The sequence below is a fragment of the Dendropsophus ebraccatus genome, chromosome 2 (assembly GCF_027789765.1).
Source record: "Dendropsophus ebraccatus isolate aDenEbr1 chromosome 2, aDenEbr1.pat, whole genome shotgun sequence".
Lineage (NCBI taxonomy): Eukaryota > Metazoa > Chordata > Amphibia > Anura > Hylidae > Dendropsophus > Dendropsophus ebraccatus.
The window spans coordinates 38,775,485-38,791,597 of NC_091455.1; the positions used below are offsets into that span (position 1 = coordinate 38,775,485).

Here is a 16,113-nt window from a genome sequence, read left to right on the forward strand (position 1 = left end):
AACATACAAGCAATTCGATCGTTGCCTGCAATTACACAGAACGATTATCGTTTAAATTCGAATGATTTAACGATTTTTCGCACGATAATCGTCCCGTGTAATAGGGCCCTTACAGTATATATGTCATGTTATAGGCTGCCAACACATAAGGCACCATGATGGGTAAAGTTATAGGGACCTGGGCATTACAGGACACTGTGGCTGCTGATGAATATTGTGTTGTAGCTGGCAATTATCTGGGTGCTTTCACAAAGAAAATCATATGGCAGCATTGATTTTTAATCCCTCCGAGCGTCCTGAGTGCCGGCCGCCCTCTTCAGCGTCATCAGATGCTTAGCCGCGATTGGCTGAGCATAGTTATGCTCAGCCAATCACGGCTGAGCAGCCGATGACGCGGCAGAGGGCGTCCGGCACTCAGGACGCTCAGAGGGATTCGGCCCGGCCGTCCGAAGACGACATCGCAGACTGAAGATCGGAGACGAGTCGGCACGTGACAGGTATGTATAGCGCACCACACTTCCGGTTCTAGCGTGGGTGGTGGGACACGGGGAAGGGGGCCATTCACAGACATAACATACATTACAAAGTTGTATAACTTTGTAATGTGTGTTATTCTGTCAATAATTCTTTACCCCCGCACTACCCCTTTAATGACAAATACATTTTGTAGACATGTACAGGAGCATACAGCCACTTAAAAATGAACAAGGCGACTTGTGCGCATGCGCCGAGTACTCGTGCTCTTGTCTATAAAGTGACGTCACGTCCATCACTGACACATCTGCTGCCAGTGCACAGCTGTATAATGGTGGGCGGGGCATATGGATGGGCGTGCCTCTAGACCGCGCCCCCTCAGATCTGTAGTCCACCCACAACACAGATTTGACAATTCAGGCCCCGCCCACTAACCAATCGGCCCGTGCGGGGGCGGGGCTTTGCGTGACGTTGCTACAGTCGCAGAGCGGTGGGAAGCCGCTTGTAGGACGCGACATCTGCGCCTGTGTTGTTGTCTGTGTGTGTGCACGGCGCCGCGCGATGTACCGGAGCCGGGCACCGGGGAGCTGGGCGCAGCCGCTGCTGACCACCGGACGGGATTGAGCGGCGGCAGGATGTCGGGCTCGGCGCTGCAGTTGCTCGCCTCGCACGGCCGCCAGACCCTGGGCCGCTGGGTGCACGGCCGGGAGGACTCGCTGCTTTCCGAGTTGGGAGAAGATGAGCGGCCGCTGGTGCACAGCCCTCCCCCGCCGCATGAGGGCGCTGTGGAGCCGTGGTGGTGCTGGTGCCGGAGCCTGGTGCTGCTGTGCGCCGTCAGCGCTGTGTGCTGCGCCTCCCTGGCACTGGCCCGCCACTACCTGAAGGACCTGCTGGTGTGGGTGGAGAGCCTGGACAGCCTGGTCGGGGTGCTGCTGTTCATCGTCGGCTTCATCCTCGTCTCCCTGCCCTGTGTCTGGGGATACATCGTGCTCAACGTGGCGGCCGGCTACCTGTACGGCCTGGTGCTGGGGATCGGGCTGGTCATAGTCGGGGTGCTGATCGGCACCTTCATCGCCCACCTGCTCTGCAAGAAGCTGCTCACACACTGGGTGCTGGCCAAGATCGAGAGCAGCCAGAGACTGGGCGCCGTCATCCGGGTGGTGGAGGGGGGCAGCGGGCTCAAGGTGGTGGCCCTGGCCCGGCTCACCCCCATCCCCTTCGGCCTCCAGAACGCCGTCTTCTCGGTAAGTGCAACTACTGTGCTGTGGGACTACAACTCCCAGCAGCCCTCGCGGTGACACCTCCAGCTGGTTGCTAGGCAGCTGTTGTCGGGTCACTCACAGCAGGGACAGGGATCCTGGGCTCTCCAGCTGTTGCCTGGACAGCCGAAGGCAACAGCTGGAGAGCCCAGGTTCCCTACTACCATCATGAGGGGAGTTGTAGTTTTGCAACAGCTGGAAAGCCCAGGATCCCTATCCCTGACTATCAGCATGCTGGGAATTGTAGTCCCTATCCCTGACTATCAGCATGCTGGGAATTGTAGTCCCTATCCCTGACTATCAGCATGCTGGGAATTGTAGTCCCTATCCCTGACTATCAGCATGCTGGGAATTGTAGTCCCTATCCCTGACTATCAGCATGCTGGGAATTGTAGTCCCTATCCCTGACTATCAGCATGCTGGGAATTGTAGTCCCTATCCCTGACTATCAGCATGCTGGGAATTGTAGTCCCTGTCCCTGACTATCAGCATGCTGGGAATTGTAGTTTTACCACACTATGCCTTAAAGCAGTGATCACCTCTCCAGCTGTTGCAGAACTACAACCCCCATATCATTTCCTTATATCAGTGGTCTTCAGTCTATGACTACAACTCCCAGCATGCCCTGATAGCTGTTGTGATTAGTATAGGAGATGTCAGCATGATGGGAGTTGTAGTTTTGCAACAGCTGGAGAGCCAAGGTTCCCTACCCCTGACTATGAACATGCTGGGAATTGTAGTTTTACCACACTATGCCTTAAAGCAGTGATCACCCCTCTAGCTGTTGCAGAACTACAACCCCCAGCATGCCCAGATCATTTTAAGGATGCTTATTATTCCCTTATCAGTGGTCTTCAACCTATGACTACAACTACAACTCCCAGCATGCCCTGACAGCTGTTGTGATTAGAGTAGGAGATGTGAGCATGGGGCTGTGTGTGCTGGGAGTTGTAGTTCTGCAGCAGCTGGAGGTCTCTACTATAGGAGATGAGAGAAGCCCTGAGCGCCTGTGTATCAGGATGAGTAGCTGAGCAGGGGGGGGGGGGGGGGGGTCTGACCTCTGGGACCCCCACTGGTTAGGACAATGGAGGTCTCTTGTCCCGGGAGTGAATGGAGTATCAGCGTGCGGCCGCTGTTCTATTCATCCTCTCTGAGCGCTGAGCTCTGCTGTGTTTGGAGAGGGGTGTGTGATCCTGCAGGCTGACGCTCTATTACTGGGAGGGATAGCTGACCTCCATGATCAGACCTCCGCACATCAGCTAGCTATTCCTTCTTCCATCTTGGGATTAGGCTGGGTTCACACTACGTTTTTGCAATCCTTTTCTTTGCAAAAAAATGGATGAAAAACTGACGAAAAAAAAAACAGATACAACTGTGTGCATCCATTTTGATCCGTTTTTTTTTTTATAATGGAAGTCAATGGAAAAACGGATCAAAACGGATGCGCATGGTTGTATCTGTCTTTTTTCATCAGTTTTTCATCCGTTTTTTGCGAAAATGTAGTGTGAACCCAGCCTTACAAGAAAGTACAACCCGCTGGTCTCAGCAGCGTAACTTGTCTTCATGCTGAACATCTATGATAGTGATCCATGCTCAGGATGTGTCTGAAGCTGCTGGAGCATGATGGGAGTTGTAGTGTTGCATCCATAGTCTCCATCCATTGAGCTTGCCAAGGCCATATATATATATAGTTGCAGTGATTTGGCTGATACGTATACTGTGTATGTGTGTGTGTGTGTGTATAGAGATATATATATATATATATATATATATATGAGAGAGTTATACACTTTAAAATATAAGGTGTATGGGGGTCTCCCGGCTCTCTCCACTGACAGATGATGTTGGTGGAGAGAAGGGGGTGGGCAGTGAAAAATTATGTCTGAAGGTGGTATTACACGGAACGATTATAGTTCGAAAAATCGTTGAATTGTTCAGATTTGGATGATAATCGTTTAGTGTAATAGCAGATAACAATTAAACCACCAATGAGAAATCGTTGGTCATTTAATAGAATTTGGACCTAGTTTTATCGTTGATCGTTTGCAAATTGTTCCTATGTAATACGACACTGTTCGCAGTAGCGACGACAGGACGAACGCTGTAAAGATCGTAAGTAACGATTATCGTTCCGTGTAATTGGGTGAACGATTTCAGGTCGTTTAAGTTAGTTTATCCTTGATCGTCAAAAAATTGCTTTATGTAATAGTACCCTGACTCTAATCTGGAGGCCCCCCATACACTTTATACTTTAGGGTCAGGCAAGATGGATTTTAACTACCCAACCCTTTTGTTCTTGAAGTGATAATCCAGTGCCAGATCTGTTTAGCTGCGACTTGCATCTCCCTCCCCATAGAGCAGGCATGGGAAACCTTTGGCCCTCCAAAGGTTGCAAAACTACAACTCCCATCATGCCTGATGAGGGGAATTGTAGTTTTACAACAGCTGGAGGGCCAAAGGTTTCCCATAGAGGAAATGTGTCGGCGGACAGGTATTGCAGGTGTGTGGGCAGCTACCAGACATCCTGTTAGTGTCATCTTCCCAGGGATAAAGTTTCTGTAACCCCTTTAAAATAAAACAAAAATAAGAAAACAGCGCCACTCCCTTCCTCAGGTTGTGTGTGGTATTATAGTTTATTTCCATTTACTTGAGCTGCAATACCACACATAAACTGAGGAGAGCAGAGGTGCTGTTTCTGGAAAAAAGAAGACATTTTTTTTCTAAGCCTGGATAATCCCTTTAAATTTAACATGCCCCTGTCCGTCTCTCCCTTAAAATCTCCTCCAAGCTATACACGTCACGGCTGTCAGGCTATGTTACCACACAGTTTATTCAGCTGTTAATGGCCGAAAATACCGTGCGAGATGAACAACACGGACTGAAGGATGAAACTTATTAGTGCAGAGATAGCCGCCCTATATATCAGTCCCGTTATCAGTCTGGTGAGATCGGCTTCCGTCACCGCATGCAGCAGATTTATGGCCGTTGTTTCTGTAAGTTCTATACATCTGCATGGGTTTGGGTCAATCTGTGTCCATGCTGGCGTATTCTTTCCAGCCTGACACGGTTCTCTCTGCTGCCACCTCTGTCCATGTCAGGAACTGTCCAAAGCAGAAGAAATTTTCTATGGGGATTTGTTACTGCTCTGGACAAAGGGGGCAGCAGAGAGCACTGCGTCCCACTGTCACTTCCTGCAGGACATACAGCAGCTAATAAGTACTGGAAGACTTTTTTTTTTAAATAAAAGTAATTTAACAAATCTGTATTAATTTTGTGACGCCAGTTGATTTAAAAGCATTTTCAATGTTTTGCCACTAGTAAGCTACCCCTTTTGCATGACACCGGTATGTGGCAGTGTAGGTCAGCATACTGTTCTGATGTATACAGCAATATAAGTATAGTAACAAGTGTGAATGTGGCTTTACCAGATATGTTATATGGAGTTTACCTTTAGGGTATGTTTACATGTAGAAGATATGTTGCAAAAAAAAAAAATCTGAATAGGGTTGTTCTGCAGAATGTACCTGGAATTTTCCAAGCCCCGTTCACGTGTATGACACAGTCTCGGCAATATTTGCCGCCAATCTGCGTCATGTGACTGGTGACATAAGTAACAATCACTGGATTTGTTCTCTTTCTTTTGTTGCCTTCCACCATCTATCTTCTGATAGCGGCGGTGCCTGGAGCTCTCCTCAGGTGTCTCCCGTCACGCGGCCCGTGTTGTCTGTGTCTGATGGGAACAGCTTGGAGGAATGGCGCTGTGTTCGTTCCAAGGCGTCTGGATGAGCCTCAGGGCAGCACAGCCATGAAGACAAATGTTTGCAGATTATTTTAGCAGCTGGGAAAAAAATGTTTTGTTCTTCATAAAAGACTCTGGCTACCCTTTATATTCAGGCACCTAGCTAGCTGTATACATTATACTTTATACATTAGACTTTATTACAATAGCAAGTTTTTATTATATTGGATGTGTCATGGTGACGTGTCAGAGGTTTGGATTAACAGCAGCCTGGACTTCAGAGTTCCCGAGGTCGGACCCCCACCCTGTGGTTAAGTTGTTTGTCAGAATACCCCTTTGTGTGTCAGGTGTACAGACTGTAAACAGCTTCTAATGCATGTCCCATAATGACAGATATCACAAAAAGGAAGACGCCATACTTGCCAGTACAAAAACAGGCTTAAAGGGGTACTCCATAGAAATTTTTTTTTTTTTTCTGACACCAGTTAATTAAAAAAAAGTTATATACAGCAGATTTGTAAGTTACTTCTATTTAAAAATCTCAAGCCTTCTAGTACTTCTCAGCTGCTGTATGCCCTGCAGGAAGTGCTGTATTCTTTCCATTCTGGCACAGTGCTCTCTGCTGCCACCTGTGTCCGTGACAAGAACTGTCCGAAGCTTTAGCAAATCCCCCTGGATAACCTCTCCTGCTTTGGACAGAGGTGGCAAACATTCGTCTTTATTGCTCCGAGGCTCATCCAGATGCCTGGTATAAATGCAGCATGAGTCCTCAAAGTCGTACAAACTATGATGCCGGAGCTCCAAATCCGTTTGAAATCTTCACCAAGACTGATTCAGACTCCCCAGCATTATGATACATGATGCCGTAAACTCCATCCCATAGCATGTCTCTGTATATACAGAATAAGGGAATGAGGCCTTATGGCTGCCAGTCAGTAGAAACATTAAAGGTAAAAAACTACTTTTTCACAATAAAGTTGTACTACATAGTTATATAACTTTATAAAATAAATGTAAAAAAGTATAATTTTATTTCTCTGGAATACCCCTTTAAACATGCAGCAAAATCAGAAGTTTTTATTCTTCAAGGAATAGCAGTTGCATGCGAATGGAGGCTATGCGGTAGTAGCATGGCCACAGGCAACTTTGCTCTTAAGAGAGAATAGTTGAAGTTGCATTGCGGCGTAGCCAGAGGCAGAAGACCACTATCACCACGAAGCGTAATGTGTCGCGTGTGAGAACAAAGAGCCTGTACTGTACTTTCCACAGTAAAAGGATGAATGTAATAGCAGAACATTGTATGGAGGTTAACCATGTGGTGGTCATGTGAATCTCAGTTTTCACACATTGGAGGTTGTAAGGGAAGAGTTTATGACATTGAATGGGTTGTGATACAGACAACAATATCCTTCTAAATTCACTAGCTGATCCTCTCCCTAGAGACCAGGGATCGCTGTCTGGGGTGAGGCTGTATACATGGGAATGTGGGTATGTCACAAGATACAGAGGGACGCACATAAATAGTCTACATGGCTTCTTAGGGTTTTTTTTATTTATTTTTTTATCTTAATCTTTATTACAAATAAACAATCAACATATCCTATAAAATCACTAACAATCATGATATATCATAAATACGCCTTCCCACCCTCACAAAGAGCAGTTACTCATATATACCCTTGAACCAGTAGAAAACTTATTTCTCCCGTGGAGTTACAACGCGAGGCTCCGAACTTAATTCACAATTCCTATGATAATGCTTATCTCTCCCCTACTTCCTCCTCCCATTAGCTGCACAATCTACATTTACCTATACTCACGCAGAGTTTCCGCCCCCACCCAGGTGAAGCCGGACACCAAACTACACTACAAAACCTACTTCCATAAAGCATATAATAATAAATAAAAAATAAATAATATTATTAATTTTTACATTGAAACAAAACAATAAATAATAAAAAAAAAACCCTTCCGACCAAAATTCATTATCGTTTACATCCACGACCCTCTTCAGCAGATCAAGTCTGCGCAGCCTCCCTCATTCAGTTTCATCCACACCCAGTGGGTCCTTGATCGTCAGACCCCCACTTTCTCCAGATGGATGTCGAACCACGACCAGACCCCCTTACACATAAACCCCTTGTATAGCACTACAGAGGTCTCGCGCTTTTTCCATATTCCCCCTGGCTTCTTAGGGTTTAAACCCACTTGCCGGATCTGCAGCGAGTCTCCTTGCTGCTTTTTTGCAGCGAGACTCGCTGCAGATCCCAGCCCTATACTTTCATTAGCAGAGAAACTCGCAGCAGGGATGTACATCCCTGCTGCGATTTTGTCTGCAGCCCTCCCCATTAACCCCCAGCCGCCGGACATTATACATTACCGGGTCCCCATTCCTGCTTGCTTCGGCCAGGCAGCACACTGATTGGCCGGGCGGAACGTGCCGGGAGCCGTGGAAGCAAGCAGGAACGGGGACCTGGTAATGTATATCCGATCGTGCGGCGGGGGGCGATCCTGCGGACGGGGGGTGCGGGGGCGATCATGCGGCCGGGGGGTGCGGGGGGCGATCGTGCGGCCGGGGGGCGATCGGGGCTGCAGGGGGGGTGGGCAGGATATACATTACCAGGTCCCCGCTCCTGCTTGCTGCGGCGGCTCCCGACATGTTCTGCCTGGCCAATCAGTGCGCTGCCCCGCCGCAGCGCACTGATTGGCCGGGCGGGCCGTGAAGACACCGGGAGCCCCGAAGCAAGCAGGAACGGGGACCCGGTAATGTATAATGTCCGGGGGCTAGGGGGTTAATGGGGAGGGCTGCAGACAAAATTGCAGCAGGGATGTACATCCCTGCTGCGAGTTTCTCTGCTAATGAAAGTATAGGGCTGGGATCTGCAGCGAGTCTCGCTGCAAAAACGCAGCAAGGAGACTCGCTGCAGATCCGGCAAGTGGGTTTGAACCCTTAGTGTTTATTAAGTAGCAACGTTTTCAACAAAGGGGGTTTTCAAGGATTAGAAAAACGTCACTGCTGCTTTATTCCAAATGACAGTGCCGCATCTTCATGCAGGTTGCGTGGGGTATTGCAGCTTGGCCCCATATACAGCAGGACAGCTGAGCTGTAGTACTTGAGGCGACTGATCTATGGATGGACAGGCTGCCTACTTTTTGTAGCCATGGCTGATCCAGGTTGAGTCTAAAAGCCAGTTCTAGCGGTATATATTATGTGTCTGTCTGTGTGTGCAAAAGGACACTGGTTGGGAGATCAACCAAAACGCTGCAGAGACATCACGTGTCTCGACTAGAATACACTGACGTCGAGACATGTGATGGTGTCTCTGTGATAATTTGGTTGATCTCCCTGAGGTCAACCAGTGTCTTTTTGCATGCACTTACTAGGCATTGCTTCCACTAGCCAGATTCCTACTCCACACTGATGAGGGGCAAATCCCCCGAAACAGCTGTCTGTGGATGGATACCTTGCTTGGGTGGTTTCCTTGATTTGCAGACATTCCTTGGCTTGGTTGTTCCTTCCCGGAGGAAGGTCTGGCTAGCTTACTAATGACGACAGGCTGTCAACAATGGGAGACAAAGGGCATCATGTCATATCTTCTGATATGAGGGAGGCAAGTTTACTAAATGTATTGGCAAAAACATGTAACTTGAAGAGCCCTACAGGATTATATTGGGAATTCCCCTAGATATTGTAAAGGTGTTTTCCAGTTTTATGTGAATAACACATCCCAGTTTACCTGTCAAAGTTAATACAGTTCTAATAGTTGTTCAAATAAAACTGGAAATTACCTTTACAATTTCAAGGGATGTTACCATTTCCGCTAACAACCTTGTAAGGCTTGTTAAAAAAAAAAAACAACAAAAAAAACTTTTGTTGAGAGGTCATGGGCGTCTCTTGGTGTCCCATAGACTTGAATTAAGAGACCATCTCGGTCACAGAGGTGGGATATGACACTTGTTGTTCACCTGAACATAGCTAGTCCTGCTGTACAAGTGCATTCACTCTGGGCAATGCTCTGTGAGCTCAGTACAATGAAACCATTTTGGGACAATCAACCAAAATTGCGATGTATGATGGAATACTTCTGATGTCATTGTGACATATATGAATGACGTAGTACCAATCCTATATGTAAATGTTGCCCTACATGTGGGCTTTAAATGAGGTATCACTATACATCAGCATTGGGTTCCATACGGTTTCCCTGTAGGACCGCCACTGTCCATAGTCTTGTATTTCTGAGAGGCGTCTCCTCTTTCCTAGTGTACTTTGCTTTCATCCTCGGAGTCCACTTAACGTTAGTGCAGTTCAAAGGTCAGGAGATGTTTATTACGTGATTAGGACTTTGTAGTGAACCACAGAGGTTACCGTGGTTACCGACTGTCATGATGCATTTCTATGGCCGGTGTCTGGTGATATAATATATTGTGTGGTTTTATTTCTCAGAACTTGTGTGTGCTTTGTGAGGAGGATGGGGTTACTTACTACCGCCATGTAGAGCAAACATACCGTCATATCCTGCTTCTATTCCTCCTCCATAGTTAAGCGTTTACAAGCTTGCATAGTGCTGTCATAGGTAGGTGTAATGGCAGATATCAGTAATATGGATGACATTCTGGACTGGCAGTCACTTCAGAAAACTTCTCACACGTCTTAGAAACACATCAATACACCTTTTAATTGTTTTGGGGCTTCGGTGCTGCTACCACCAGCTGGGAGAAGGAGCAGCTTGTTCTCGTCTAGCTCTGTCCTTACATAAAGTTTATGGGACCTTCTCTTGTCGCATCCATAGAGCGGGGAGAAGCAGCAGTCAGCTGCACTTCTCTCTTTTTAGTGATTGCTTCAGGTTACACCTCTGCAGTAACTATAGGATGTAGTAATTAGTACCAGGACCCATTAAAGTAAATGGAAATTTCTAGTAGTAGGCCACTAAGTCAGTGGGTGGGTTCCCAACAGCTTCTCCCTACCCCACCAGCCTTGGCTGATAGATCTCCCTATACCCATAAAAAAAAAGATCTATAAATTGAGGCCAGTGAGTTATGAAAAAGCAATGCTGTGTATAGGCAGCCAATTGTCAATCAGCAGCTGGAGGGCGGGGGAGGGGTGTGGCAAGAGTCCTATTCTCCTGCATATTAGGAGAACGGCTGAACAACATGATGTAATAAACCGATAAAGTCAGTATTTCTGTCACTAGTTTATACTGCACTCGTTTAAGGCGGTATAAACCTAGCCACAGATTCCCTTTATACATCATTGTGTTCCTTTGTGCAGTGTAGATTTTCTACTTGCTTTATGGAAACCGTCAACAAGCCGCTCATGACCTAGATGGATGTGTATGAATATTCTAACTCCCAGCTCCTTAACATATTCTAGGTTCTGGTATAGTATATCCATATGGTAATAAAAACAGTTGATGGCTCACAAGCTATAGATTCTACACTGCAGAGAGATAGTAATACATGGCAAATAAGAAGATGAATGTAGAATGGCAGTAGATTTTACACCCGCTCACTATATGTGGAGGCATTGCTTCCCTGTTTAGATTAGTGTGCCTCCCAGCTGTTGCAAAACTACAACTCCCAGCATGCCCTGACAGTCCTTTGGATGTCACTCATGCTGGGAGGTGTTGTTTTGCAACAGGTTGTTCGGAAGAGTCCAACCATGCAAATCAAACCCTACAAGTATGCCCGTAAAAAAACAAAAAGCCATATTACCAGCAACATCATACTACCATTTAAGGGGTTGTCCGGATAGGGAAAATTCTTTTAACAAATACATTGTACAGAGACATCTATATAACTTTCAATGTTTTACCATGTATACGCAGTTCTGCTGCACTGGTACATGACATCCAGGAAGGAAGAAAACTGGCTTCCCTACAATCCACTCTGTCTCCTGCTCTCTGCTGCCCCCCCTGCAGGAGACAGAGATCATGTGACCACTGTCTCACATTCAGTTTTCTTTCTGAGCACAGATTGAGGATGCAGATATTAGAGGCGTTGGGGTGCTTACAGGAGACTTGGCAAAGGGGGTGGGGCATTTGCGTTAGGGAGGGAGGTTAGGGGGGGGGGTGGGAGAAACAGGAAGTTCTGAGCATGCATTGCAAAGACTAGTGATAAATGTAGCTTGATAGCAGCGCAGGGGGGAAGATGGAGCAGGGAGAAAACTGCATTAGAGCAGCTGTACTGTACAACCACATGAAGAGTGTCAGGGGGGAACATAGGTAAAAACCTTGCATTATTTGGAAGTTGTTTTTTGTTTTTGTTTTTTTTTACCTGGATGCTCGGAGTTCCCCTTTAACCTTAGCATAAGTTTTGGGCAGAATCTAAGAAGTAAGAATCTATGCAGACACTTTTATTACTTTTATTGTGTAGATGGGTTTTTAAAGCACCGGTTTGTTATAAAGGGCATCCATCCCCAGCTGTCATATACCCGGGTGCATCCAAAATCCACGCGTCGCTTTAATTTCCCGTCGGCAGTCATTTGCATTAAGAGCAGGACATCTGCTGTGACATTCGCTGCCACATATTCCCGAGGTAGAGCTGGAGCCTGCTTTGCATTACGTGACCATTATGACCTATCACTTGTTTGCTTTCCTGTTATTTTTCGGCCTCCTTTGTATTCCGCAGCGCTCCTAGTAAAGGATGCAGTGCAGATGTATTGACTTAACTCTGAGCTTTGTACATTAGTATTGTTAATGTGATTTAGCGCTGTCTATTAGCCTTTGTTCGCTGTTGTACAACTTTTTTTTTTCTCTTTCTCTCTCCTCTAATGAGAAGCGTGCTTGCTGACCTTTCCGCTATCTGTGCAGCTATATACAGCCCGGCGTGATATGTGCTTTCTCTGATATTAGATGACAAGCACTTTCTGGAACATGAAAGCATATATATAATTTTTCATTTTTATTCTGGTCAGGAGCAGCTGCGAATCGCATGAAACATCGGGATTCGGAACACACCCAGAACTCCCAGAAATAGATGTCTGTTTGTCCATGGTCTGTTTGATGGCGGATTTTATAGATAGCTATATATTTTTTAACAACTGTCAGCCGATGGTTATCTCTCTTCACCTCCCCACACGTTCCTCTTCGCCCTAGGGAGAGAGAAAGGAGTAAGGGCCCTATTCCACGGGACGGTTATCGTTCAAAAAAATCGTTAGACCGTACGGATTTGAATGATCGTTTCGTGTAACAAGAGGCAACGATTAAACTGCAAACGAGAAATCGTTGATCGTTTAATAGGATCTGGACCTATTTTTATCGTTTGCTCTTTCTCACATCATTCAGTCATAGCTAAAACGTACACAATAGCGCTGACTAAATGAGCGCAAGAATGATCATGAATAACGCGTAATTGGGTGAAAGATTTTGGGTCGTTTAAGATCACACAGGTCAACAGCATTTTTGGGGCCAAAGATATTTCAACGAATTTAGGGTAACTTTGGGGTGCTGATTCTGAATATGTCATCAGTTTTGCCAGATTGGCTCAAGTTTTCTGAGAATTTTCGTGAAATGTGTAAAAAAAAAAAAAAAAAAAAGACGTAATTTGCTACACGCGCATTAACTTTATTGCTATTGTCATGAATACAATAAATTTTACAAAGTAAATGTTGATTTTAGTTTATTTTAACTAGTTTTAGAAAGTAATCTTCAAAAATGAACAAGACATGAAAAAAAACTTGAGCCAATCTGGCAAAACTGATAGCATATTCAGAATCAGCACCCCAAAAATACCCCAAAATCATTATAATATTTTGGACACCAGTAAATTTTTTTTTTTTTTTTGTTGACCTGTGTCATTTATCATTAGTCGTCAAAAAAAGGCTTGGTGTAATAGTACCCTAAGCCACAGCCAGACAGCTTTGGTGCTGGCTAATCTCGCCAGGGGGCAATAGTCCACCACAATCGACCCTTCTCTCCATTGACTTTACCTGTTAGAGAGTCATATCATCTTGAAGTGACCATACACCTTCACAAAGTAATGGTAAAACAATTGTTCGGCTGTCTATCTCTCCAGTCTGTCCTCCCCACACCCAAGAATCTTCAGCAAGGCCAAGCGTTCCTTTGCTCTCTATGGGAAGGGTTAAGCCACAGCCAGGCTGCTCTGGCTAGGGCTTACCTCTCCCAGAACAAAGGGGTCAGGCAGTGATTTTTCCATCATACCTGACCCCCTATCTTTGAAGGAGAGGGCAAATGCTTGATTACAGGAGAAGGAAGTATTTTTGTCTGGTATGATATATTACGTTTCTTATATCAGCTTGTACTGTTGATCTTTTAAAACAACAATGCCTGTTTAAAGGGGTACTCCAGTGGGGGGGCATTTTTTCCTGGGACCGGGGAGGAGGTGGCTGAGGGAAACGACGTCCACTCACCTCCCCTGTTCCAGCGGCGGGTCCCGCATAGCGGCGCTCTGGTCCCCGGTTTCTGGTGTTTGACGCGGGCTCGAGACGATACGTCTCAGGTCCGCTCAGCCAGTCAGTGACGGAGGCGGGTTCTGAGCGGACTTGAAATGGATCCCGCCTCCGTCACTGACTGGCTGAGCGGACCTGAGACGTCACGTCTCGGGCCTGCGTCAGACACCAGGAAGCGGCTGGGAACCGGGGACCGGAGCGCCAAGATGCGGGACCCGCCGCTAGAACCGGGGAGGTGAGTGGACGTTGTTTCCCTCAGCCACCTCCTCCCCGGTCCCAGGAAAAAATCCCCCCCCCCCCCCCCCCCCCCGCTGGAGTACCCCTTTAAGTAAACTATATCTATTCACTTAGTTATTCACCTATTGTTTCTCTTAATCTTAGGATCCATTGTGAAACAATAAACTATGTGTTACCATTTAGTGATGAGCTATGATTACAACCACATAAGATGCTATATCAAACACAGCCTGTGGACAAGAGTGGTGCTATTTCTGAAAGAAAGCACCTCTGTTAATCTAATAAAACTCTTTTAGGGTATAAACCCACACACCGTATAAGCAGCGTATTTACTGCTGCGATACGCAGCAAACATGCAGCAAACACGCAGCAAATACGCAGCAAAAACGCAGCAGATTATATCTAAATAACTGAACACAGCATGAAATCTGTACCAACAAATCTGCTGCGTATTTGCTGCGTATTTGTTGCTTATCTGCTGTGTATACGGTGTGTGGGTTTGTACCCGTAAAGAGATTTCTAGGACCTTTTTATTGTCCTCCATCAATATTTGATCGGCAAGAGACTGACACCGATCACCGCCTCAATCACTGTTCGCCGCCTGCGGTTCAGTGAAGTCATCAGCTTCTGTAGTACTGCTAGAATATAGGAATAAAAGATGCAGCGGAGTGGTGAAATGTAAAGGGGGATTCTACTATATATACAATAATTCTTCAGTGCAGCGAGCCTGCCCTATAAAATAGCTTCATTTAAGGTAGCACTCCGCATTAAGACTTTCTTTTTATCTTTGAAAGTGTAAGCTGTAATCTTCTTACCACTATGAGGTGACTTACACTGAAGTCGAGTTCCATTAGCTCTGTAATCCCGACAATCCGGGCTTTACTAGATATCAGTTTTCAGGATAGCTGTGTAATTACTTTTTCTTCTGAACTTTTATCTTTCCAGTTACGCTAGCATTGTGCTCGGCCTCCAGGTTATGCTGCCGTATAAAAGGGAGGTTTGTGATTCCTTGCAGTGATATCCCGGCTCTCCCGATGCTCTAAGTTTCAGCCGCTGTACTGTGGATTAATGAATTTCTCCTCCTGAGAGCCATTCATTGAAGCATTATGCACAAGTGTCTCGCTCTTAGGGTTCCTGCTCGTGGCCGTAGTATTGCTGGTTTGTACAGATCTGTAACAGGGCTTTGGCAGAGGTGTATAGGCCCCTTATTATACCTCTGTATGCAGCGAGTTCTTACAGAGGAATTGGGTTGTCTCTTTTTGTCAAATTTGTAAAGAATTATAATATGGGGTATGTCCTATTGTGTGTATATATACAGTATGTACAGGATTCTAAGGGAGAATCACGTTGTTTAAACCTTTTACTGTAATCACTTAAAGGAAAACTATAAACAGGATAGAAGAATCTAAGCTGCTGCTATGTCCCTATTCTTACCTCCATCCTCTGCGCCATTTCCGTGCTATTAAGAGTTTAACCCCTATGCTAATTAGGTGTTTTTTGGTGCACTGGGGGCGGGGCTACCACCCCCAGTGCACTGACTGGTCCTTCGTCAGCTCTCCCCTCCTAATAAATATTCTGTACGGGAATAGTCCAGTCTCCAGTGCACCAAAACGCCCAACTAGCATAGGGATTAGACTTCTAATAGCGTGGAAACGGTGCAGAGTGCTATAGGACATGTGCTATAGGGACATATCAGCACGTTAAATTTTTCTTTAGGTGTCACTGTCGTTTAATATTTTTTTGCAAACATCAGTAGTACAGGTGATTTTAAGAAACTTTGTAATTGGGTTTATTAGCCGGAAAATGCATTTTTATTAAGAGAAAGCATTTTAAAGCTCTCCCTCCTGTCTTCATTGTTTTCTATGGAGAGGGGAGGGGTGGAGGGAGATGAGGAACCAAAACAGGACAACAAAGAGTTAATTTACAGCTACATCATGGGCTATCTCCTCTGATGTCACCACTGACCTCTCTGACCTCTGAATACCAGCTTCACA

At 45.9% G+C, this 16,113-nt stretch overlaps 1 protein-coding gene across 1 annotated transcript in view; it reads left to right on the plus strand.

Moving 5' to 3' along the window:
* The first annotated feature begins 930 nt into the window (after positions 1 to 930).
* TMEM64 (transmembrane protein 64) overlaps positions 931 to 16,113 on the plus strand; it is a 30,136-nt gene continuing 14,953 nt past the window's right edge. The window contains exon 1 of the mRNA XM_069957390.1: positions 931 to 1,718. Coding sequence (XP_069813491.1) covers positions 1,110 to 1,718 — 609 coding nt within the window. The 5' untranslated portion in view covers positions 931 to 1,109. The remainder of the gene's footprint in view (positions 1,719 to 16,113) is intronic.